This window comes from Podarcis bocagei, assembly GCF_964188305.1.
Source record: "Podarcis bocagei genome assembly, chromosome: 18".
In the NCBI taxonomy this organism is placed as follows: Eukaryota; Metazoa; Chordata; class Lepidosauria; order Squamata; family Lacertidae; genus Podarcis; species Podarcis bocagei.
In genome coordinates, this window is record NC_138144.1 from 5,916,822 (window position 1) to 5,943,857 (window position 27,036).

The 27,036-nt window shown below is 47.6% G+C and overlaps 1 protein-coding gene across 3 annotated transcripts; it reads right to left on the minus strand.

The window, feature by feature from the left end:
- Positions 1-1,778: 1,778 nt before the first annotated feature.
- Positions 1,779-26,505, minus strand: LOC308577547 (perilipin-3-like). 3 transcript variants are annotated; one of them, XM_081177849.1, is made up of 8 exons: positions 26,369-26,505; positions 14,964-15,033; positions 13,680-13,875; positions 9,548-9,630; positions 7,717-8,014; positions 6,529-6,728; positions 5,085-5,216; positions 1,779-3,749 (listed from the first exon to the last, which is right to left on the minus strand). In XM_081177849.1, the coding sequence occupies exons 1-8, from the start codon at positions 26,488-26,490 to the stop codon at positions 3,330-3,332; spliced, it is 1,521 nt and encodes a 506-aa protein (XP_081033975.1). In that variant the 5' UTR covers positions 26,491-26,505; the 3' UTR covers positions 1,779-3,329. The 3 variants fall into 3 exon arrangements, with proteins under 3 accessions (XP_081033975.1, XP_081033976.1, XP_081033977.1); XM_081177850.1 differs by lacking the exon at positions 26,369-26,505 and adding an exon at positions 23,348-23,412; XM_081177851.1 differs by lacking the exon at positions 5,085-5,216.
- Positions 26,506-27,036: the final 531 nt, after the last annotated feature.

Consider the following 27,036-nt stretch of genomic DNA (forward strand, 5'->3'; position numbering starts at 1 on the left):
CCGTGCGCTGTTCTGGTTCGCCAGAAGCGGCTTAGTTCTGCTGGGCACATGACCCGGAAGCTAAACGCCGGCTCCCTCGGCCAGTAAAGCGAGATGAGTGCCGCAACCCGAGTCAGCCACGACTGGACCTAATGGTCAGGGGTCCCTTTACCTTGACCTAACTCCTGGAGCTAGTGTTACGTGTAGCATCTTACAGCACTGCAGGCAGAAATCCCACAGGCGCAGAGGCTGTGATATGGGAGGAGACTTTGAATGCTTTGTGTATGTTGCGTACAAAAGGCACAAGGCTCCTGCCAGAAGAGAGACTTGGCCATAATTTTGGCTGTCTCGCAGGATCTCTCCTTGCCTCGCAGGCTTTTCTTACCTGGCCTGGGAGGGTGGGACCCAGACTGACTCCAGCTACGAAAGCAGAGGCTGTGGAAGAAGCCAGGGACCACCTTTAGCAATGTTTCATTGCTTAAGCAATGAACACTTAAAACACTTAAGCGAAACTTTGCGTGTGTGTTAACTTTGCTGCGCTCAATGTGCATTCTGCGCCCGATCTCCTTCATGTTTTATTTTGAAAGCGTTGAAGAGAATGTTTTTTGTTCATCGCGTTGCTTTGAAAGTATATTTTCTTCAGCGACGTTTTATTCTGGATTGATTTAGCTGACGCTTTGAGGTATGTTTGTAACCACTTTGAGATTCTTTTCTTTAAAATATAAAGCCGTTCAGGGAAGTTTTGTATTTTTTACTATTTTTTGTTGTGAGCCGCCCAGAGTGGCTGGGGCAACCCACTCAGATGGGTGGCATAGAAATAAATTATTATTATTATTATAATTATTGACCATCAACGTGGTCGCAAGAACAAACAAATGAGGCAGGGATGAATGAGCATGCACCACTCTGGCGAGACAGTCCGCGGGCAGATAGAGTCTCAGCCTACGTACCAGATGGTACACAGCTGCCCTGGACACGGATTTAACCTGTGCCTCCATGGACAGCTGTGAGTACAAAATGACTCCCAGGCTGCGCACCTGGTCCTTCAGGGGCACAATTACCCCATTCAGGACCAGGGAATCTTCCACACCTGCCCGCCTCCTGTCCCCCAAAAACAGTACTTCTGTCTTGTCAGGATTCAACCTCAATCTGTTAGCCGCCATCCAACCTCCAACCGCCTCCAGACACTCACACAGGACCTTCACCGCCTTCACTGGTTCTGATTTGAAAGAGAGGTAGAGCTGGATATCATCCGCATACTGATGAACACCCAGCCCAAACCCCCTAATGCTCTCTCCCAGTGGCTTCATATAGATCAGGCATAGGCAACCTCCGGCCCTCCAGATGTTTGGGACTACAACTCCCATCATCCCCGACCACTGGTCCTGTTAGCTAGGGATGATGGGAATTGTAGTCCCAAGCATCTGGAAGGCTGGAATTTGCCTATGCCCGATATAGATGTTAAAAAGCATGGGGGAGAGGACGGAACCCTGAGGCACCCCACAAGTGAGAACCCAGCGGTCTGAACACTCATTTTCTAACACCACTTTCTGGAAACGGCCCAGGAGGAAAGAGAGGAACCACTGCATAAGTTTCCCTGTTTAGGGAAACTGTTTAATAGGTTATTATATTTTAATATTCTGTTGGAAGCCACCCAGAGTGGCTGGGGAAACCCAGCCAGATGGGCGGGGTATAAATAATAAATTATTATTATTATCATTATCTCCCCCCAACTCCTCTGGACAGTCCAGGAGTAGACCCTGGTCGATGGTATCAAAAAGCGCTGAGAGATCCACAGCTCAAAAGAAGTCATTTCTTTATTCTGGAAGTAAAACAATTCTACGGAGGTACAAAAACGTTAGCGGCACTTCAGACTGGATTTCTCGGGACCGGCGTTGATTCCAGGGCTCACCCAAAGTTCCACTTGACCTGCACTCGGACAGTTCCAAGTGCTTGCCTCCTTGTCCTTCTCCTTTCCCAGAAAAAAACAAACAAAGCCTGCTCTTTAGCTCGAAATAGGAACAAACAGCAACCCACTGGAAACCTGAACGGCTGTTTGCTCTGAATGAGCACTAAAGAGCAGTTTCCCACCCCAGAGGGCAGCAGCAAGACTAGAGGAATTGTGGTGTTACAAAAGAAAGGCCACCAATGGAGGCTACGCAAGATTCATGCTGGAACCACATTAAGAGCAGGGTGGGGTCTTTTTTCCACCCCCATGGCATTGGGAAGAAACTTGAGAAATTGAGGAGGGGGGTAGGGAAGAGAAATATTGTCAAAAACTGAAAGCCACAACAGGGTAGGGCAAGAGTGAAGGAGGAGACATTTCACTAATAGTTAAAACAATAGTTCAAACCTACGTTAAAAGCATTGGGATTTCCTGAATCTAAATCTAGAAAACCAAGATTTACAGGGCACACATGGATAGCTCAGTCAATAGGGCATAAGACCCCCTAATTCCAGAGGTTGTGGGTTCGAGTCCCAAGTTGGGCAAAAGTTTCCTGCATTGAAGGGGGCTGGACTAGTTAGAGGACCGTCATGGGTCCTTTCCAACTCTACAATTCCGTGTTAGATCATGGCCAGTGTCAGTCTTACTCAAGAGTAGACTAGCTGAAAATAATGCACATAGCTCACTTGGCTCCAGTCGTTTCAAGAGGTTTGCAGCCACTGTTAGTCCTACTCGGAAGTAGAACCATGACATGCTGGGCACGGGTCTACTCGGTAGTAGGGTCAGCAGTAGATGCAACCCATTGCTTCGGAACATTAATTTCAAACGGTCAACTCTTTAGTAGAACTTAGCTTGAGAAAACCATTTCTCTCTCTCTCTCTTTTTTAATAGTAAATTCCAAAAATTCTAGTGGCCCCCAGATTGTGTAAGTAATTTACCCAAGTAATTTACTCCTTCCATTTCAAAATTTCAGAGTTCTGAGCTATTTGCTAGGGACTTTAAATGCCCCTAAGTGTTGGCAGTGGGGGAATAGGACAATATTCTCTTTCTAAAGGATGGGAGATGTGTTTGACAAACACGCAAAGCGGCTCATCGTTCAGACCATTTTTTTCCTTGTCGCCGCCACCATTCAGCATTCCCAAAAGGCACATCTAAATTACAACAGGTGCTGTTGGAACCTCTGCTCAGCCAGAAACCCCTGGGAACTGTAGTTCTGCAAAAAGAAAATAAAAAAGCACCAAGTCTTTGAGACGGAGAAGCTATGGTCCTCCAGATGTGCTGGGAGCCAAGAGCCACAACATCTGGAGGGCTACAGGTCCGGTATTCTCAACTTCCTTGCAATACTACGGTTCCCAAGGATTTTCTGCAGCCACCGCAGATTTCAGAAATGGACAGCACAGAAGCTCTAAAGTTCCTTCTCCGGTTCGGAGGGCTCCTTTTGCGGGGTCTTAGGCTTTTCGGTGGGGTCTTCCTGGGCCTGGGAGCCAACTCCCTCTGCCTCGGGAAGCTCCACCAGGTTGGGCGCAAAGGGCCCCACCACCCACGGGAGGGGGACGTTTTGCACGACGTAGTCCAACATCTCATCCATCGAGCTGCGCGCCTTGGCGATGCTCTCGCGGCTCTGGCTCAGGAGGGCGGCCGGCACGTCTTGGAAGGAGCGAGCCCCGGAGAAGGAGGAGTGGAGACCCTCGACGGTTTGGCGGACCTGCTGGACTCTGTCCTGGATGCCGGAGGGAAGGCCTTGGACGCTGGACACGAGGGTGACGCAGGAGAGCTGCAACTGCTGGGTGAGGCCTCTGAGCATGGCGAGAGACTGGGATTCCACCTAGGAGAATAATAATAATAATAATAATAATAATAATAATAATAATAATAATAATAATAATTAATAAATAAATAAATAAGGGCTCAGGGCGGCTAATAACCAATAACAAAAACAAGGTGATTGAAATACAACTTAAAAAACAAGATTAAAATACATTAAAACAATAAAATGCAGCCTCATCACAGGAGGAGAAAGGAAAAAAGAAAAGAGGGGGAGGGAATCAAATTGATTCCAAGCCAAAGGCCAGGCGGAACAACTCTGTCTTACAGGCCCTGCGGAAAGAAATCAGATCCCGCAGGGCCCTGGTCTCATGAGGCAGAGAGTTCCACCGGGCCAGAGCCAGTGTTGAAAAGGCCCTGGCTCTGGTTGAGGCTAATCTAACTTCCTTAGGGCCCGGGACCTCGAGGTTGTTGCTATTTATGGACCTTAAGGTCCTCCATGAGAAACAAGGAACCTTGCGCAAAGTCCCCCCCCCCTTTTAGAAACCAGCATTACTTCCACCTTCAAGAGGGACTAGAACCTTGGCCTTTGACCAAAATCTACAGTGGTACCTTGGTTCTCAAATGTCTTGCTTCTCAAACACCGGAAACCCGGAAGGAAGTGTTCTGGGTTTCGAACATTTGTCAGAAGCCGAATGTCCAATGTCAGCTATGGTTTCCGGGGCGCCTGCACTAATCAGAAGCTGTGCCTTGGTTTTTGAACATTTCGGAAGTCAAACGGACTTCCGGAACGGATTAAGTTTGCCGCTTTTGCTATTTATTTTGTGTTTTTGAGGCTTTTTTGGCTACTGTATTTTTCGCTCTATAAGACGCACCAGACCACAAGACGCACCTAGTTTTTGGAGGAGGAAAACAAGAAAAAAAATATTCTGAATCTCAGAAGCCAGAACAGCAAGAGGGATCCCTGGGCAGTGAAAGCAGCGATCCCTCTTGCTGTTCTGGCTTCTGGGATAGCTGCGCAGCCTGCATTCGCTCCATAAGACACACACACATTTCCCCTTACTTTTTAGGAGGGAAAAAGTGAGTCTTATAGAGCAGAAAATACGGTAGTTTATTTCTGTGACTGTGTGGAACCCAGTTCAGCTACTGATGGATTGATTGTGCGACTGCGGCAATGGATAAAAGCCCCCCATCCAAACAAGGACTATCACCAGTGCAGGTAAGAAAATAATACTGAAAAAGTGTGCTGATTTGCTGTACAGCATCAGATTCTTGATCGCAGGGTTGTCCATCAAGGGATCTTTTTTGGGGGTGGGTGGGTGGGGTAACTGGTCATTCGTTTTTAGAAGGGGCTGGTCTCCCCACCCGCACCCCCTGAGCGAAAGGGAGGAGCTACCTCTGGCCGCACCAAGGAGTGTTGTGGCTCATCGCTTTGAGCTTGCTTCTGGTTCCAATCCAGCCACATCTGATGTAGCTTCTCTTGGCCGCCATGTAGCTTGTGGTCCACTCCCTGTTTGACATGTTCCATCTGACAAGGGACAAGAAAGGGTGGGAGGGGAGCCACACCAGAACCTTGCTTTTCTTTCCGTTTAAAAAAATAAAGAAAAACCCAGTCGTTCTCCTGCACCGGCTATTGCTTATCGGTCAAGAAGAACCCTTTGGCTCTCGAGATGGCGTGGGACTACAACTCCCATCAGCAAGCACGGCCAAGGATGATGGGAGCTGTAGTTCTGCAACGTCTGGAGGGCCACAGGTTCCCCTACACCTTTTATAGAATCATGGAGTTGGGCAGAACCCCAAAGATCATCCGTTTCAAAAGGTGTCACTCTGGCGAATGCGGCAGATTGAACCTGAAACCTCGATGTCATCAGCACTGCGCTCTGAGTTATGTATAGACAAGGCCTGATGTAGTTGGAGAATTGTTTTAGGCCTCCATGCAATGCAGCCATTGCTTACCAACTCCAACGTCTCTGCGGTCCATGCGGTTGTTTTCACCAGGGTCCTCAAACATCGCCTGCTTAAATCTCACTCCGTTCCAGCCGTCCAGTGCACATGCCATCCCGCCAAGCCCCGAACCTCAGTCCCCAACCCACCGAGGTGCCCCAAAAGTGGACAGAGGAGAGCTTCTCTTGCAACATTAGAGGGCAGTGGGCACCCCACGAAGCTGGGTGTTGGAAGAGAAAAGGCGGGCAAAAGGAAGTCCTTATTCTGACAACTGAACTGCGGAACTCTCTGCCACAGGAGGCCGTGACAGCAAGTTCCTTGGGTGCCTTTAAAATAGGGTTGTGGACTGGATGGGACAAACTCATGGACTAGAAGGCTATCTGCAGATCCTAGGGACGATGGCTGTGTTCCACATCCACCGTCAGATGTGGCAGGGCTCGGAATACCGGTTTCTGGGAATCAGAAACTGCTGTTGTGCTTGCGCCCTGCTTGCTAGATTCCCAGAAGAATCTGGGTGGTCACTAGCCCACTGGCCTATTCTGGCAAGCTCTCCTTTATGCCCTAGAACCCGTGCGTCTTCTACCCATTCAATCCAACCCCTCTAATCGTTTGCCAACAATACATCGCTGGAACCTTCACCCTGGGCAGCTGAAATGTGCCTTATGTGATGTCATAGCAGCTCAGCCAATGGGCACTTCTCAAGCTGTAGATCACTATTATTTATTAAGTTCATAGAGTGGTTTACAACATAACCCCCCACGAAATACACAATAGCAAAATATCCCAATAAACCACGTCCACCACCCCAGACATAAGCAACCCCAGTCCGGTTAAGGAGTACGTAGAGTATAGATTAGAAACAAAAGGCTCTGGATCTGTTTTCGGGGCATTCTTACCAGCTCAATGGTTTGGTGCAGCTGGGCGAGGGCATCTTGGGTACTCTGCTTGGCATCCCTCAACTTGCCCAGAGAGTGTTGGTAGGCTCGGTGGCGGAGCTTGGCTGAGAGAGACCCCAGGCGCACAAAGTAGCTCCTTTGCTCCTTCTGCTGCTCCACGGTGGCGATTTCAAAACCCTCGACGGAGGTAGCGAGTTCAGCTGGGAATGAGAGTGGGGTGGTGGTTATGGTTATGGTGGCGTTAAAGGTATCAGTTCAATATGCACAAAACGCTGTTTGAATGCCTAGTACTTCAAATGCTATGCACAGAAGTTTGCACCAGACGGGAGGTTTCACACTGGCAAATGCGGCAGAAAAGTTTGGATGTTTCTATTTCAATCATTAGCAGTGGTGCAGTGTCGGTTGCCAGCGTCCAGGGTAAGGAAAGTACTGTGACCCATAAACTGTGGGGAGAAGCAATCCTTCGTCACAGACAAGGGAAAGTTCAGGGGAAAGTTCCCACCATGCGAGAGGCGGTCCCTATTCTGCCCATCAGGGACTTGGGACCTCTAGGACCACCTGGCGACATCATGGTTCATGGTGAGAACAGGGTAACCGTTCAGACAGGGGAGCATAAATATATATAGTATGATAAACATAGCCCCCTCCTGTTAAATATCAGGCAGGTACTTTCTCTCTCTCTCTCACTCTCTCATCTTCTAAATATTTATTTAAAACATCTAACCAACCACTTACATTATTTCTGAGCGGCGTATGTAAAAACAATGTGCAGATAATGGGCGAGCACAGCGGTCTATCAAAAACCCCAAAGCAGTAGAGGAAAATCGGAAAAAATAAGGATAAAACGCTCAAATATTTTAAGTTCTTGAAATGTAATTTGGAAATGTATGTAACACTGAGAAGCAAGTGAGGGAGGGAAGTGAAACATCAAGGAGTGGAGTGGGAAGTCAACTTTTAAATCTGAATTAATTTGGTGTCGATTTGTGATTTTTTAAAAAAATAAATAAAAATTTGCAAAAAAAACGAAAGCAGGTATCTTTCCCGGTCTGCATTTGTCCAGGAACTGGTTTTTAATATATTTTATTGCTTTACTGCCTGTGTGTTTGCTGCCTTGAGTAGCTTTGGGAGGGAGGGAGGCCTATTAACGAATGATACGAATAAAATAATTCCCTTAACGAGGATACCTACCCAGTTCTTTGTCCGTCATCGGGAGATAATGGTCCACTAGCTCTTCGGACTTGCCCAGGACCACATCCATGCCAGTGGTGACCATTTGACCCACTCTGGACCCCAGGACGGTGTTCACACTGCCAGCCACCACCGATCTGGTCATCTCCACGCCACCATGTACGGCGCCTTTGGCCATTTCCACCACCCCGCTCACGCCGCCAGCCACAGCATCCTTCGCCCCGTTGAGGGTACCGGAGACAGTGTCCCGCGCCCCAGTCACTTTGGTGGAGACCAGTTCCTTCGTGTCTGCGACCACCTGGAAAATTGTGAGCAAAATGCTATGAACCAAAGTTTGCACTAGACAGGAGGTTTCACTCTGGCAAATGCGGCAGAAATGGTTGGATGTTTCCATTTCAGTCTTTAGCAGTGGCGCAGAGTGGGTTGCTAGCGTCCGGGGTAAGGCAAGTATTGTGCCCCCTAAGCTGTGGGGAGAAACAATCCTACGTCACAGACAGGGATAAGTTCCCATCATGCGAGTGTCGGTCTCTACTCTGCAAGATAAAATACGACGGCGTGTTCTTGACATTCCAGCTCCAAGAGTTTCCTGAACATGGTGACGAATTAAGAGTTTTGCACCAGCAGAATCTTGCTGTGCAACAGAACACATAAAGCAGGTTGCTGTTTACATTGTGGGATGTGATCCATGAGAGGCAGTCAAGTACAACATTCCTAGTAATGCTAGAGAAGACATGCGAGGGAATGTTCGGTCCAGCCAGTCGAAACTTCCTGTTCCTCCTGGCTGGAGCAGCCTTCCTTTTGCATGTGATAGAAGGTGGGCGTGACCTTACCTGTCCAGGTAACAAAAGGACGAGTCACGCAGCACACCTCTCTCTTTTTGACTTCTTTGTTTGACCAGCTTTTAGCTAGAACTGCTCTGCTAGCTCTCAGCTAGCAGAAGCACTGAGATTATTCCCCCATATGGGCTAGATCCACATATACGTACAGTGGTACCTCAGGTTAAGAACTTAATTCGGTCCGGAGGTCCGTTCTTAACCTGAAACTGTTCTTAACCTGAAGCACCACTTTAGCTAATGGGGCCTCCTGCTGCTGCCGCGCCGCCGGAACACAATTTCTGTTCTCATCCTGAAGCAAAGTTCTTAACCCAAAGTACTATTTCTTAGTTAGCAGAGTCTGTAACCTGAAGCATATGTAACCTGAAGCGTATGTTACCTGAGGTACCACTGTACTCAAAACTGCAAACCCGGAAGTAAGTGTTATGCTTTGCGAATATTTTTCGGAAGCTGAACGTGCTCCGTTTTGAGGGTTACGCTGACGTCTGTTCTGTTTTCGCTATTTATTTCGCCTTTCTGTTTTTGCGTCTTTGTTTTGTTTTTGTGACTGTGTGGAACCCAGTCCAGCTACCGATGCAATGATTGTGTGACTGCAGTACATCGTTGGTTGCTCTCGTTTTATGGATCAGTGGTCCTGTTAGGTAGTGAAATTCATGTTAACTTGCTGTTTTAGGGGTTGTTTTTAAAAGTCTGGAACGGATTAATCCGTTTTGCATGACTTTCTATGGGAAAGCGTGCCTCGGTTTTGGAACGCTTTGGTTTTGGAACGGACACCCGGAACGGATTAAGTTTGAGAACCAAGGTACCACTGTATATATAAAGGGCAGATTTAAATACATAGGAAAAATCAGATCAGAGGTCCACTGAGTACAGTGTTGTCTACACTGATTGGCAACAGTCCATGGTTTTAGGGAGCCTGGAATTGAACTTTCTGCATTCAACGCAGATCATGTACCACTGAGCAGAGCATGTCGGGAAAGAAGAAAAAAATTACTAACCTTCTCCGACGGCTGCTGCAAAATAGGCAGTTTCTCTTCCAATTTGTCCAACCCTTTGCAAGCATACTCGTTGGCCGTTGCAACTAAAAAGACACAGAGATTATTTAGGGGCAGCTAAAAAAGCCAATGCAATTCTGGGCTGCATCAATAGGAGTATAGCATCTAGATCAAGGGAAGTAATAGTGCCACTGTATTCTGCTCTGGTCAGACCTCACCTGGAGTACTGTGTCCAGTTCTGGGCACCACAATTCAAGAAGGACACTGACAAACTGGAACGTGTCCAGAGGAGGGCAACCAAAATGGTCAAAGGCCTGGAAACGATGCCTTATGAGGAACGGCTAAGGGAGCTGGGCATGTTTAGCCTGGAGAAGAGGAGGTTAAGGGGTGATAGGTTAGCCATGTTCAAATATATAAAAGGATGTCACATAGAGGAGGGAGAAAGGTTGTTTTCTGCTGCTCCAGAGAAGCGGACACGGAGCAATGGATCCAAACTACAAGAAAGAAGATTCCACCTAAACATTAGGAAGAACTTCCTGACAGTAAGAGCTGTTTGACAGTGGAATTTGCTGCCAAGGAGTGTGGTGGAGTCTCCTGCTTTGGAGGTCTTTAAGCAGAGGCTTGACAACCATATGTCAGGAGTGCTCTGATGGTGTTTCCTGCTTGGCAGGGGGTTGGACTCGATGGCCCTTGTGGTCTCTTCCAACTCTAGGCATATTCTATGATTCTATATTGATAGCTTCCAAAAACCTGCGATGCGGGGACAGGACAACCCGGGAAAGCATGCAGGCCATCTTGGCAGCAGTGTCCAGAGAACTGCTTTTCGGAGGATTTCCCGTAAAGCTTGCCAAGCTGATAGTCCTCATGGGTGCCCAATGCCTAGTGAAAGCCGAGAAGCCGGGGAGTTGGCTGAATAAGGTTTTGGTCCGGAACGGGGGGCCTGCTGGGAGAAGGCAGTCTTTGTCCCTACTTTGTTCAACATCTGAAGAATAAAAAAGGCTTGCTCACAATGTGCAACGTTATGGTTGGCCCCAATAAAGCAGTTTTGGGGAGACCGGCTGACCCTCCAGAGCAGGGGTCAGCAAACTTTTTCAGCAGGGAGCTGGTCCACTGTCCCTCAGACCTTGCTGGGGGGGCAGACTATATTTTGGAAAAAAAAAATGAACGAATTCCTATGCCCCATAAATAACCCAGAGATGCATTTTAAATAAAAGCACACATTCTACTCATGTGAAAACACACTGATTCCTGGACCATCCGTGGGCCGGATTGAGAAGGCGATTGGGCCGGATCCAGCCCCCGGGCCTCAGCTTGCCTACCCATGCTCCAGAGGTTGTGGGACTCCAACTCCTATGAGCCCCCTACAGCCAGGGATAATGGGAGTTGTAGTTCAGAACCACTTGGTTGAGGGTTTGGGAATTCCTTCGCCTTAGCGATTGTTTTGCTTTTTCTGCAGGCGGCAGTCACAGATTCAGCGCACATGGCTCCCACTCCCGAGAACCCTGTGAACTGTAGTTTGTTAAGGGTGCTGTGGCCCGTGCCCTGTGAGGGCAAACATACAGTGTATGCCATCAAATGCCAACAGTGTCCTTCAGCTCTCTATATTGGACAAACAGGCCAAACCTTACACCAAAGAATAAACGGACATAAATCTGACATCAAGAATCACAAAACAGAGAAACCAGTAGGGGAACACTTCAATCTCCCAGGACATTCTATACAAGATCTCAAAGTAGCTGTTTTACTACAAAGGAATTTCAGAAATACACTGGAAAGAGAAGCTGCTGAATTGCAACTCATTACCAAACTTAAAACCATGGAGAGACCTGGTCTGAACAAAGACATTGGATTCTTATCTCATTATACATGACTAAGCCATTTCTCACCTTCTCACCCCTTGCCTTTTCCTGTAAGACCTATTGCAGTCGTTAAGAGTCGTCAACAGGCTCATCTCAGCCATCTGCCAATCTCCCATTCCCACCACCCTTCTGAGTAACACCCCTCCCCACCTTCTCACTTTATAGAAGGATCTGGCAACTTCTGTTTCAGTGTATCTGGAGAAGTGTGCATGCACACGAAAGCTCATACCAAGAACTAACTTAGTTGGTGTTTAAGGTGCTACTGGAAGGAATTTTTTTATTTTGACTATGGCAGACCAACACGGCTACCTATCTGTATACAGTTCCCAGGGTTCAGGGAGAGTCCTGAGCTTAAAAGGCACAGTTTGGAGGTGACCCAAGAGACCCTGTTTTTAAAGTCACATCCACACCATACACCTACAGAACTGCAGATATGTAGTTGGGTGGGTCCACATGTGTCATCTAGTCTGACCCCCTGCAACACCCTTTGTGAGGCTCGAACCTATGACCTTGGGATTAAGAGTCTGATGCTCTACCAAATGAGCTATCCAGAAATGGAGGATAGTTCCTTCTCGTTCTTCTCCCCTTCCTCACCAAAGGATTTTAGGAACTGTAGTTTGCCAGGTGCGTGGTGCGAGAAGAAAACTACAGTTCCCGGGATTCTTTGGGGAGTGTTCTGTTTCTTTTTTAAAATGCATGGTACAGTGGTGCCCCGCAAGACGAACGCCTCGCAAGACGGAAAACCCGCTAGACGAAAGGGTTTTCCGTTTTGGAGGCGCTTCGCAAAACGAATTTCCCTATGGGCTTCCTTCGCAAGACGAAAGCCCATAGGGAACTCTCCGGGACAGCGGGGAAGCGCAGCGCGTCTTCCCCACTGTCCTCGGACTTCCTCCGAAGGCTGGCGGTGGGGCGGAGAGACCTCCTCCCGCCGCCAGGCTCCTGAAGGATGCTCCGAAGGCTGGCAGCGGGAGGAGGGCTCTCCGCCCCACCGCCAGCCTTCGGAGGAGGTCCGAGGACAGTGGGGAAGACGCGCAAGCCCCGGGAACAGAGGAGAAGCGCTGCGCCCCTTCCCCTCTGTTCCCGTACCTGTCCTGAAGGCTTGCGGTGGGGAGAAAAGCCCTTCTCCGCACCGCCAGCCTGGCAAGCAGTTTCCATAGGAACGCATTAGTTGATTTTCAATGCATTCCTATGGGAAACGGTGCTTCGCAAGACGAAAAACTCGCAAGAAGAAAAAACTTGCGGAACGAATTAATTTCGTCTTGCGAGGCACCACTGTATATGCTTTGAAAGAGAATATGATGAAAATGATGTATAGATGGTATATTACACCAGTGAAATTAGCTAAAATATAAAAAACAAATAATAAATGGTGGAAATGTAAAGAAGGAACATTTTATCATATGTGGTGGGAATGTAAAAAAGTAAAGAACTTCTGGGAAATGATATATAATGAGATGAAAAAGATGTTGAAATATACGTTTTTAAAAAACCCAGAATCATTTTTTACTTGGTATTAAAGGTCAGAACATTAATAGGCAAGATGTTAAATTGTTTTTATATGCAACAATTGCGGCAAGAGTATTGTTAGCCCAGAAATGGAAACAAGAAGAAATTCCGACGAAAGAAGAATGGCAGACGAAATTAATGGGCTATGCAGAATTGAACAAAATGACAGGAAGGATTCGAAACCTGCGGGACCAGAGATTTATGGAAGATTGGAAGAAGTATATGAAATATTTGAAGAGCAACAGTAATCAACAAATTACGCTAGTAGGACTACAAGAAGTTTTGCAAGGAGAAATATATGAAGTGTTACAAAGTAGAAAAAGATAAGAGATATTGGTTATGAGTTTGAAACGTAATAGGGAAGATAAGAAATGCACACTGAGAGATTAGATTGGAAAATTTCCAGACAGGATTGATGGAAGTCAAAAATTTGAATAAGATGTAAAAGTATGTTTAATTACTGTTGAAAATGATATGTTAAAAAAACTAATAAAAATATATATATGGGTGTGATCTACAAGATCCTTCTTTTTGTGTCACGCCATGCACCGAAAATATATTCAAAGCATGTGACTCCCTTCCCCTACCGAAGAATTCTGGAAACCATAGTTTGCCAGTGGCAAGGTGCAAACTACAGTTCCCAGGATCCTCTGGGGGAACGCCCTGCACTTTAAGCATACAGTGAGGAGGTGAGGGTACGTGCCACAGTTTCTCAACCTCAGCGCAGCACAAGGCACGCAACAAAGCAACAATTCGACAGCGTCACCCACTCTGAGGCTCCAGCTTCGCCAGGAGAGGTTGGGCGCCGCCAACGGCCGCCGCCGTGAGGGTCTTCACGCTCTTCTCTGCCACGTCGCAAACGGACTTGAGGTAGGGGTGGGTCTCTTTTGTGGAGGCGTAAGCCGAGGAGACCATGTCGAAGGTCGAACTGACCAGCGGGAGGCTGACCACTCGACTGACCACATTCTACCAGGGCAGGAGAGAAAGAGAAAAATTATCACTTGGGCAGCACATTTTCAGTGGTGCCTTGGTTCTCAAACGCCTTGGTTCTCAAACGCCGAAAACCCGGAAGTGTGTGTTCCGGTTTTTGAACGTTTGTTGGAAGCCGAACGTCCGATGCGGCAGTCGGCTATTGTTTCCGGGGCGCCTGCACCAATCAGAAGCTGTGCCTTGGTTTTCGAACATTTCAGAAGTCAAACGGACTTCCGGAACAGATTAAGTTTGCCGCTTTTGTTTTTGCTATTTATTTTTGAGGGTTTTTCGGTTCATTTGTTTTTGTGACTGTGTGAGGCCCAGTTCAGCTACTGATGGATTGATTGTGCGACTGCGGCAATGGATAAAAGCCCCCCATCCAAACAAGGACTATCACCAGCGCAGGTAAGAAAGCATTTTAATTTTTATCCTCTACAATACTGTCTTATTTATTTTATAGTACAGTACATTGTTTCTTGGGGACGTGGGTGGCGCTGTGGGTTAAACCACAGAGCCTAGGACTTGCCGATTAGAAGGTCGGCGGTTCGAATCCCCGCAACGGGGTGAGCTCCCATTGCTCGGTCCCTGCTCCTGCCAACCTAGCAGTTTGGAAGCACGTCAAAGTGCAAGTAGATAAATAGGTATCGCTCCAGTGGGAAGGCAAATGGCGTTTCCGTGCACTGCTCTGGTTCGCCAGGAGTGGCTTAGTCATGCTGGCCACATGACCCGGAAGCTGTACGCCGGCTCCCTCGGGCCAGTAAAGCGAGATGAGCGCCGCAACCCCAGAGTTGGCCACGACTGGACCTAATGGTCAGGGGTCCCTTTACCTTTACCTAGCCAAGAACATTTTCCAAGGTGGCAGCAGTTTTGTGGGGGCGGGAATATCACTGCATAAAACATCCCACCTTCTCTCCAAAAATGAAAAATTAAAAAAGGAAGAATGCAAATGTTTCCCATCTCCTAACTGGAATAGAGGGGCACAGGTATTTGGCCAAGGAGAGAAAAGGGGCAGATCGGGTCCCAGAAACCGCCAGCGGCCACCACCCAGCTTGGGGTGAAGGGACTCCCCCCCCCCCACATACCTGCTGATCAGGCTCTTGGTTTTCGGGAGTTGTGTCGCTCATGGGACTTCCTTCCGACGTCATGGCACGGCTAAAAGAGAGGAGGAAGAAGCTGTCAGGAGAGGCAGGAGGGACCCTGCTTCTTCCCCACAATGGCTAGTTAACTTATGGAACTCCCCGACACATGATACACTGAGGGATAGTCGATGAGCAGGCCTTCGTTGTTGTTGTTTTTCCAGGGCTGTACAAATTCATGGAAGATGGTTCTATCGACAGCTCTGATTTACTGAAACGGAAACTGCATTAAGACAGCTTCCACAAATTTGTGCAAGTCGTCCAAGCGGGTGGCTGTCGCTGTGTCTTAGGATTTTAAGCCTGCGTTGCTCCCTAGATGCTCGGCAGATAAGCGAAACCTTCCATTGTTTCAAATCCCAATAAGCGGACGAGGAACAATGGTTCCCATGTTATAATGTGAAGAGAAACCAGTCTGTCCCAGTTTGATGAGTCACGCTGCATTTTTTGCTTAAGCAAACCAACAGTGCTGTGGCACTGCAAATACATGCTGCTCTCTAATTCCTAGCAAACAGCCCAACCGAACGCATTTTCCAGACTTGAAACTCAGGTTTCTTCCATTATGGGGCTCAAACAGTACAATATTGGGAAGTGAGGTTACAGGGAACCAGGCAGAGGGCCTTTTCAGTAGTTGTGCCCACCCTGTGAAACACCCTCCCCGTGAGATGCCAAGAAAATAGCAATTATCTGATTTTTAGATAGTTTTCTGTTTAAGTTTCATTATAGTCTTTGGAACATACTTTGTGGCGCTTTGAAGAATAAAGGTGTTGTTGGAATCGCAAGAGATTTTGCATCTGGTTCGCAGGCTGAGACCCTACCTGCCCGCGGACAGTCTCGCCAGAGTGGTGCATGCTCTGGTTATCTCCCGCTTGGACTACTGCAATGCGCTCTACGTGGGGCTACCTTGGAAGGTGACCCGAAAACTGCAACTAATCCAGAATGCGGCAGCCAGACTGGTGACTGGGAGCGGCCGCCGGAACCGTTTAACACTGGTCCTGAAAGACCTACACTGGCTCCCAGGACGTTTCTGAGCACAATTCAAAGTGTTGGTGCTAACCTTTAAAGCCTTAAACAGTCCAGTATATCTGAAGGAGTGTCTCCACCCCCATCGTCCAGCCCGGACGCTGAGGTCCAGATCTGAGGGCCTTCTGGTGCGAGAAGCCAAGTTACAGGGAACCAGGCAAAGGGCTTTCTTGGTGGTGGCACCCGCCCTGTGGAACGCCCTCCCGCCAGATGTCAAGGGAATAAACAACTACCCGACTTTTAGAAGACACCTGAAAGCAGCCCTGTTTAGGGAAGTTTTTAATGTTTGATCTTTTAGAGTGGCTGGGGAAACTCAGCCAGATAGGTGGGGTATAAATAATAAATTATTATTATTATTAGTGTGTTTTGAATATTCTATTGGGAGCCGCCCAGAGTGGCTGGGGGAACCTAGCCAGATGGGTGGGGTATAAATAACAAATTGTTGTTGTTTTCCTCCCTCTCTTGTACATACCAGGATGTGTGGATATGCAATGAAGCTGAGTGACAACAGCCCATTTTGGGGAGTTTATTGGAGGAGTGGGTGGAATACCAGGATATACCATGAAGCCCACTGGGTGTTACCTGAGGCCAGTCCTTGCCTCTCAGCAGAACCCGCCTCACAGAGTAGTTGTGAGGATTAAATGAGGACAGGGAGGGGAACCTTGTACACAATACCTTGAGCTCCTTGGGTTTGTGGCTGAGAACGGGAGGAGGTTATAAATGCAGGTAACAACAAATATTATTGTTATAATAATAATTGCAAGGGTGTGTGTGTGTTAATCACCTGCCCCAAGATTATGTTAGGAGTCGCGCAGAGTGGCTGGGGAAACCCAGCCAGGTGGATGGGATATAAATAATAAATTTATATTATTATTATTATTATTACTATTATTATTATTATTATTATTGCTGTGCGTTAAACCACAGAGCCTAGGGCTTGCTGATCAGAAGGTCGGTGGTTCGAATCCCCACCCTGCTCCTGCCCACCTAGCAGTTTGAAAGCATGTCAGTGCAAGTAGATAAATAGGTACCACTATGGCGGGAAGGTAAACGGCGTTTCCATGCGCTGCTCTGGTTCGCCAGAAGCGGTTTAGTCATGCTGGCCACATGACCCGGAAGCTGCATGCCGGCTCCCTCAGCCAATAAAGCAAGATGAGCGCCGCAACCCCAGAGTCGGCCACAACTGAACCTAATGGTCAGGGGTCCCTTTACCTTACACTGGTACCCCTGGTTGTGAACGGGATCCATTCCGGAGCCCTGTTTGCATCATGAGCAGAACGCAAGCACCGTCTGTGAGTGCGCAGGTTGCGATTCGCCACTTCTGCGCACGTCATTCTGAGTGTCTGCGCATGCGGCGAAACCCGGAAGTAAGCCGTTCTGTTACTTCCGGGTCGCCGCAGGACGCAACCTGAAAAGACGTAACCTGAACCGAACATAACAAGAGGTATGACTGTATTCTTATTCTTATTATTATTAGAATCATATAATCATAGAATTGTTGGAAGCGGACCCCTTCCTGAGATTAAGAGTCCTGTGCTCTACCAACAAAGCCCCAGTCTGACTTTGAAGATACAGGGAACTGAAACTTGACCATTCTGAAATAACAGCAGCAAGAATATTATTGGCCCAAAAATGGAAGCAAGAAGAATTACCGACGATTGAAGAATGGAGAATGAAGTTAATGGACTATGCAGAACTAGATAAACTAACAGGAAGAATTCAAAACTGGCGGGATCAGAAATTCACGGAAGACTGGAGTAAATTTACGGACTATTTGAAAAGTATTTGTGAAGATCAGACGACGTTTGTAGGTTTGCAAGAAGTTTTGTGAGGAGTATTATTGGAAGTATTGCAAAAATGGAGAAGGGGAAGGATGATTCGTTAAGAGATGTAAAGGCAATATAAAGTTAAGAAATGCATAAGAAGTGGTTAAAACGGTGGATCTTCAGAGGTGCTGATGGAAGTCTAAAAAGATTGTATAAGTGATAAGTTTTGTGGTACATTTTATAATTTATATGTTAAAATCAATAAAAAATATTTTTTTAAAAAAGTAACTTGACCGTTCTGCACAAAATGCCTGCATGCCAGCACTGCGCTACAGATGCAAGAGGTGACACATGCGAACAAGCACAGCCCCGCCTGGGCATGTCAGCCAAATGCGCTCAGGTCCCGTTCAGAGAGTCAACTTTGCCCTAGTGGGCTGCCTGCCTCTGGCAGAGAAGGGCCTTACTCATCTGAGGACACATCCTGCAGCTTACAACCTCCTGCCTGGAAGGTCAGGCTTTGATGACTCAGGGCACGTACATGCAACAGCCGTGCAAGCGTGGAGCAGGCTTGTGCAATGCACCTCACAACTGCTTCATAGACTCATAGAATCCTAGAGTTGGAAGAGACCACAAGGGCCATCGAGTCCAACCCCCTGCCAAGCAGGAAACACCATCAGAGCACTCCTGACATATGGTTGTCAAGCCTCTGCTTAAAGACCTCCAAAGTAGGAGACTCCACCACACGCCTTGGCAGCAAATTCCACTGTCGAACAGCTCTTACTGCCAGGAAGTTCTTCCTAATGTTTAGGTGGAATCTTCTTTCTTGTAGTTTGAATCCATTGCAACCTTTCTCCCTCCTCTATGTTCCTTCCCGTGTCAACATTCACCGAGAGCTGGAAATCTCCGCATGCCTGGAAGTGTTTCACCTGCACCCACTTAGCAACATGTTGCAACATACAAAGTTGCTTTCCGCCACAGGCAGGATGGATAAAAACCAATGATTTTTTTTTAAAAAAAATAAATCGGATTTTTAAAATTTTATTAAATCGGATTTTTAAAATTTAAATTGGATTTTTTAAAAAAAATGCTTTCGGAGGAGAAATCTTCCTAAAGATAGCTTTCTGTTTAAGTTACACTATAGTCCAAAGGCTACCAGGAAATAAGGATTTGCCTTTAAGTTTTTCATGTGTGCTAAAACTCAGTCTAAGTATGTTTTTTTAAAAAATCGTTTAAACAACATCAGTTAACAAACGTGGATACATGTGCTACAATGTTACTGTTTTAGTTAAATAAATGGTTTAAATTGTTATGAAGGAAATGTTTCTTTTTCTCCTTCCAATCAAGTACAGCATTAAAGTTGCCCAAATATAAACCATAATTTCATAATTGCCTGTCTATGTATTTCTAATAGTATAACCAGTAATAGTATAACCAGTGACCACTCTGAACATTTATTATTCCAAAAATGAAAACCTTCATCTGGTTGTAAATACAGTGGTACCTTGGGTTAAGTACTTAATTCGTTCCGGAGGTCCGTACTTAACCTGAAACTGTTCTTAACCTGAAACACCACTTTAGCTAATGGGGCCTCCTGCTGCCGGAGCACAATTTTTGTTCTCATCCTGAAGCAAAGTTCTTAACCTGAAGCACTATTTCTGGGTTAGCAGAGTCTGTAACCTGAAGCGTATGTAGCCCGAGGTACCACTGTATTAAGATTATACTAGCAAGAATAAGTCTTTCTGTTAAATAAAAAAGATTTAAAGCAAGTCTTACTGACTAGTGATTTAAATCGTGATTTGATTTAAACCAAATCCACCCTGTTCAGTAGTGTTGACTCGGATTGGCAGCAGCTCCCCAGGGCTGGTCATTCCCAGTCTGACGTGGAGATGTCCAGAATTGAACCGGGCGACCTTCTCCATGCATTCAACGACTGACTCCTTCCCCTATCTCAGGGGTCAGCAACCTAAGGCCCATGGGCCGAAAGCGGCCCGCGGAGGTCGTTTGACTGGCCCACGAGCCGCTCCCGAACCGAGTTGCCTGCTCATGCACCGTGCTAAACTGGCACAGCGCGGCGCCAGGACTCGCTTACGTGGCGCCGAAAACAGCGCCTGCGCAGACGCTGAAAACCGCATCTGCACATGCACAGGCGTGCGAGCTCACACACACGCGCGATCCAGACCACGGAGGGATCTCCGTGGGACGGATCCAGCCCAGGCAAGATAAACCTTGCTGAGCCCTGCCCTATCTTATACTGACCTTCACTGTAAGTCAGTGTTAGAAATCTGCCTGGTGCCAGGTGATCTCTGCCTGCCAGGCTGATGACTGACATCCCCGTCTGGCTGGCCCCTCCAGCTTCCTTAAGTGTTGTTGTTTAGTCGTTTAGTGGTGTCCGCCTCTTCGTGACCCCTGGACCAGAGCACGCCAGGCACTCCTGTCTTCCACTGCCTCCCGCAGTTTGGTCAGACTCATGCTGGTCGCTTTGAGAACACTGTCCCACCATCTCGTCCTCTGTCGTCCCCTTCTCCTTGTGCCCTCCATCTTTCCCAACATCAGGGTCTTTTCCAGGGAGTCTTCTCTTCTCATGAGGTGGCCAAAGTCTTGGAGCCTCAGCTTCAGGATCCGTCCTTCCAGTGAGCACTCAGGGCTGATTTCCTTCAGAATGGAGAGGTTTGATCTTCTTGCAGTCCATGGGACTCTCCAGAGTCTCCTCCAGCACCATAATTCAAAAGCATCAATTCTTCGGCGATCAGCCTTCTTGATGGTCCAGCTCTCACTTCCATACATCACTACTGGGAAAACCATAGCTTTATTTGCTGCATTCATCTCCTGCCTTTCTTTCCAAGGTTCATCCGCATCTCAGTTAATCACGACAACAACGCTGTGAGGCAGGCCAAGAGCGACTGGCTCCAAGGTCGCCCAGTGGGATTCATGACCGCGGGACGATTTGAACTGTGACCTGCCAGGTCCCAGTCCTGACTCTCTCACCCTGGCTTCCTAGAGTCCTCCTGCTATGGGACAGCTCTATAAATAAAGTAGGTATGCACTCACAGGAGTAAAAAGGTAAAGGACCCCTGCTTTTGAATTCTGGTGCTGGAGAAGAATCTTGAGAGTCCCATGGACTGCAAGAAGATCAAACCTCTCCATTCTGAAGGAAATCAGCCCTGAGTGCTCACTGGAAGGACAGATCCTGAAGCTGAGGCTCCAAGACTTTGGCCACCTCATGAGAAGAGAAGACTCCCTGGAAAAGACCCTGATGCTGGGAAAGATGGAGGGCACAAGGAGAAAGGGACGACAGAGGACGAGATGGTGGGACAGTGTTCTCGAAGCTACGAACATGAGTTTGACCAAACTGCGGGAGGCAGTGGAAGACAGGAGTGCCTGGCGTGCTCTGGTCCATGAGGTCACAAAGAGTCGGACATGACTAAACAACTAAACAACAAAGGACCCCTGACAGTTAATCCAGTCGTGACTCTGGGGATGTGGTGCTCATCTCGCTTTACAGCTTCCGGGTCATGTGGCCAGCAGGACTAAGCCGCTTCTGGCGAACCAGAGCAGCGCACGGAAATGCCGTTTACCTTCCCGCCGGAGCGGTACCTATTTATCTACTTGCACTTTGACATGCTTTCGAACTGCTAGGTTGGCAGGAGCAGGGACCGAGCAACGGGAGCTCACCCCGTCGCGGGGATTCTTACTGCCAACCTTCTGATCGGCAAGCCCAAGAGGCTCAGTGGTTTAACCCACAGTGCCACCCGCGTCCCTCTTACAGGAGTAAGTCCCACTTAAATGCCTGCATGGGATCAGACCCTTGCAGGGGTGTCCAATTTTTTTCCAGAGGGCCAGATTTGATGAAGTGAACATGCTTGAGGGCTGACCAAAGTTGTTGAGCCCTGATCTAAACCTGCTTGCCTGTACGGAGGAAAGGAGTGCGTCTACACTTTACAAAGTTAAGATTTGCAGTAATTGCTCTGCTTGCTTTTTCATGTAGCCCCCAGAAGGAAGTGCAGCCCCCTCAGATCAAAAAGGGTTTAAAAAAAGAGTGTTTTAAATAGCTCATGGGCCTTTCCAATTCTCCTTAAATGCACATACAGTGGTTCCTCAGGTTACATACGCTTCAGGTTACAGACTCCGCTAACCCAGAAATAGTGCTTCAGGTTAAGAACTTTGCTTCAGGATGAGAACAGAAATCGGGCTCCGGCGGCACAGCAGCAGCAGGAGACCCCATTAGCTAAAGTGGTGCTTCAGGTTAAGAACTGTTTCAGGTTAAGAACGGACCTCTGGAACGAATTAAGAACTTAACCTGAGGTCAAAATAAAAAAATTCCTTCCAGTAGCACCTTAAAGACCAACTAAGTTAGTTCTTGGTATGAGCTTTCGTGTGCATGCACACTTCTTCAGACACCATGCACACGAAAGCTCATACCAAGAACTAACTTAGTTGGTCTTTAAGGTGCTACTGGAAGGAATTTTTTTATTTTGACTTTGGCAGACCAACACGACCTCAGAGAAGGCTGTTAAGACTGCAGCTGAACACCAGGATCAAATCGCCTTCTTAGGAAGTCCAAGTTGCTTAAGAGAGTTAGAAGTTCTCACCAGGATCACCAAGATGTTATTTACTCATTAACTTGCCAGTCCTGAACTCCCCTGCCTTGGAAGTTAAATCCCATGGGTGCTTTTGTTATCAGCTAGGGTGTGCATTTGTTTGTGTGTGTGTGTGTGTGTGCGCGCACTTCTTTTGGGAAACTCTGAATTGCTTTGCAGTGAAGCAAAGATCTCCTTTTGTTGAAGCCACACAGAAACACTTTCACATGCAAATACATCCTCACAACACACGTCGAAGTTCCTTTTTTTTAAAAAAAGAACTCTACTCCGGAAGCAAACCCTAGAAGGATGGAGGGGGAGGGGGGTGAATTGCCCCCAACCCGCTCCACTTTTAAACAAAAGCGTCCCAGAAATATCCAAACGGGGATATTTTGATCCTACTTTTGCATTAAAAAACAACAACACTACTATTTGCATTTTGGAATCTTTCTCTCATTTGCTTGTTTTGAATCCCAAAACATTTAGCCAAATTTATGTATGCATAATTAAAGGAGATGCTGTATTATACAATCAATTTTTCTTCGAATTAGGAGGTTTGTGGGGGTTTTTTACGATTCCAAGTTCCTAACAGTACAATCCTAGGCATGCCGACCCAGTTTTTAAATGGAGTTTGTTCCCAGGTAAGCAGGTATAAAAAAAGTTTTTTACAGGACTGTGAGGTGAGGAGGGGGCGCTGGAGGAAGAGGGAGTGTAAGAAATCTGTGGGGTATTTTAAACGCGCGGTATGAACCAGCAGATCACCAAGTCCCAACGCATTGCCCATTAAAATTAAGAAATCTCACCCACCCAGTTTTTAAAATCGTTCCCCAACAAATCTGGGATCCCTTAACCTCAGGAATTCCCTTTACCCCTCTCCCCCCCCCCCCAAGAAACTGCTTTTTAACCCCGGAACTGTTGCATACGATCGCCACCTTGAAACAATTAAACCACGACCATACCTTTCAACTATACCCCGGAGCCGGAGCAACAACGAAGGTCTTCCAGCAACGATCCGCACGCAGATAAACGCGGAGGTGACTCGATTCAGCTACTCACCGGCGTGGGCGGGGACAGAATGTTGGCCCGCCGGCTTTGCTACATTGCGGCGCGTCGGAGCCAATCGGGCGAGGGGAGGAATCGAGCCCCAGCCAATGGGGAGCGGCGGAACGCGGCGGGGGAACAGAACGTGGCGTCGCGAACTGGTTACAAAAGAAATCAATAATAAACTTAAACAGGGCTTCTTCTTGCACGTGGGTGGCAGGTGGGCGTGGAAGGAGCAGGGAGCTGGAATTAATGCAGGGATCAGCAAACTTTTCCAGCAGGGGGCCGGTCCGCTGTCCCTCAGACCTTGTGGGGGGCCGGACTGTATTTTGGGGGGAAAATAATGAACGAATTCCTATGCCCCACAAATAACCCAGAGATGCATTTTAAATAAAAGGGCACATTTTGCTCATGTAAAAACACACTGATTCCTGGACCGCCCACATGCCAGATTTAGAAGGTGATTGGGCCAGATCCAGCCCCCGGGCCTTAGTTTGCCTAAAGGTAAAGGTAAAGGGACCCCTGACCGTTAGGTCCAGTCGTGACCGACTCTGGGGTTGCGGCGCTCATCTCGCTTTACTGGCCAAGGGAGCCGGCGTACAGCTTCCAGGTCATGTGGCCAGCAGGACTAAGCCGCTTCTGGCGAACCAGAGCAGCGCACGGAAACGCCGTTTACCTTCCCGCTGGAGCGGTACCTATTTATCTACTTGCACTTTGATGTGCTTTTGAACTGCTAGGTTGGCAGGAGCTGGGACAGAGCAACAGGAGCTCACCCCGTCACGGGGATTTGAACCGCCGACCTTCTGATCGGCAAGTCCTAGGCTCTGTAGTTTAACCCACAGCGCGTTTGCCTACCGATGTATTAATGTATTGTCACCAGTGGTTAGTCTGAATGTTTTCTGCTTCTGTATCTGGCGCTGGAATTAGTATAGTGGTTTTATTTTCATTTGTTTTGTTTTTTTAAAAGAGACACTAGTCACATTTCAGATTAGAAGGCAAAACCTCCGGAGCCCTCTCTGCATGTGGTTTACTTTCCAGGTAAATTGCAGATCGCTTTTATGTGATCCTGCTTCGTTAAGGGTCGTAGGGTCTAATCAGACACCGAGCCTGAATTACTTTACAGTGGTACCTCGGGTAACATGTACTTCAGGTTACAGACGCTTCAGGTTACAGACTCCGCTAACCCAGAAATAGTACCTCGGGTTAAGAACTTTGCTTCAGGATGAGAACAGAAATCGTGCTCCGGTGGCACAGCGGCAGTGGGAGGCCCCATTAGCTAAAGTGGTGCTTCAGGTTAAGAACAGTTTCAGGTTAAGAATGGACCTCCGGAACAAATTAAGTACGTAACCTGAGGTACCACTGTATCTGTTTATTTTACAAACCTAGGTCCTCCTTGATTGTAATCAAACCTCAAAGTTGTTTGCGAAAAGAATAAAGTAATAAAAATGTCAGTTAAAACAACAACATCCCAAGCAGTTTCAAAACAAACAAACAAGCCTACTTAAAATATTCAAAAATAATTGAAATCAACAATAAGCTTTAAAAGCAAGTTGAAGCAAATTAATGTCCACATTCTAGATACCTGGATAAAAAGGTAAAGGACCCGTGACACTGAAGTCCAGTTGCGAACGACTCTGGGGTTGCGGTGCTCATCTCGCTTTACAGGCCAAGGGAGCCGGCGTACAGCTTCTGGGTCATGTGGCCAGCAGGACTAAGCCGCTTCTGGCGAACCAGAGCAGCGCACGGAAACGCTGCTTACCTTCCCGCCGGAGTGGTACCTATTTATCTACTTGCACTTTGATGTGCTTTCGAACTGCTAGGTGGGCAGGAGCTGGGACAGAATAACGGGAGCTCACCCCGTCACGGGGATTCGAACCGCTGACTTCCTGATCAGCAAGCCTGAGAGGCTCAGTGATTTAGACCACAGCGCCACCCACGTCCCCAGTTAATAGATAGAAAATGGTAAAAAGATGCAGCAAACTTAAATTTAAATATGGACTCCGTGGAGGGAGAGGAGGAGGTCCGAAGGTTCAAAATAACCTTGTATTTGAGGGGTCCAGCTCCGAGGGTCTTCTGGCGGTTCCCTCCCTGCGAGAAGTGAGGTTATAAGGAGCCAGGTAGAGGGCCTTCTTGGTGGTGGCGCCTGCCCTGTGGAATGTCCTCCCACCAGATGTTGAGGAAATAAGCAACAACAGTGGTGCCCCGCAAGACGAATGCCTCGCAAGACGGAAAACTCGCTAGACGAAAGAGTTTTCCGTTTTGGAGGTGCTTCGCAAAACGAATTTCCTATGGGCTTGCTTCGCAAGACGACAATGTCTTGCGAGTTCCTGCTGGTTCCCCCCCTTTTTCTAAGCCGCTAAGCCGCTTATCAGCTGATCCGATCATCAGATAAGCTGCTAAAAGCCGCTAATAGCGCTAATAGCGCTAATCCGCTAATCCATCAATGGGCTTGCTTCGCAAGACGAAAAAACCGCTAGACGAAGAGAATCACAGAACGGATTCTTTTCGTCTTGCGAGGCACCACTGTATCTGACTTTTAGAAGACATCTGAAGGCAGCCCTGTTTAGGGAAGCTTTTAATGTTTGATGTTTTACTGTGTTTTTAATATTCTGTTGGGATCCGCCCAAAGTGGCTGGGGAAACCCAGCCAGATGGATGGGGGTATAAATAAATTATTATTATTATTATTATTATTATTATTATTATTATTATTATTATTATCATTAGGTCTGCCACTCATTACTTATTCAGACATGATTTTGTGTCGCCAAATGACTTCGACCCAGTTGATTCCCCCCAGGGCTGTTGTGAGAAACAAACAGGGGGAGGGGGGGTACGCTGATAAACTAGAGGTCATGATGGGTGCAAGACCATGACTCTGTGGCTTCTTCGCAGGAGGAACTCCCCACCTACCCACACCGCCCCACCAGCAAATACTGATTTGAAACCTGGAAGAGTTCCCTGCTCTTCTGGTCCAAATGGATGCAGCCTGGGAGTGGTGACTATGGCAACCACAGGGCACTGCTTTGAACCACCAGTTTCCATTTGTGTTGCTGGCCTGAGTTACCATGGCAACCCCTCTGCCTCTGTTCTGCTGGTGCTCTCTCTGCAAGGAGGGCGTTGTTGTTTAGTCATGTCCGACTCTTCGTGACCCCCTGGACCAGAGCACGCCAGGCACTCCTGTCTTCCACTGCCTCCCGCAGTTTGGTCAAACTCATGCTGGTAGCTTCAAGAACACTGTCCCACCATCTCGTCCTCCGTCGTCCCCTTCTCCTTGTGCCCTCCATCTTTCCCAACATCAGGGTCTTTTCCAGGGAGTCTTCTCTTCTCATGAGGTGGCCAAAGTCTTGGAGCCTCAGCTTCAGGATCTGTCCTTCCAGTGAGCACTCAGGGCTGATTTCCTTCAGAATGGAGAGGTTTGATCTTCTTGCAGTCCATGGGACTCTCAAGAGTCTCCTCCAGCACCAGAATTCAAAAGCATCCATTCTTCGGCGATCAGCCTTCTTTATGGTCCAGCTCTCACTTCCATACATCACTACTGGGAAAACCATAGCTTTAACTATACGGACCTTTGTCGGCAAGGTGATGTCTCTGCTTTTTAAGATGCTATCTAGGT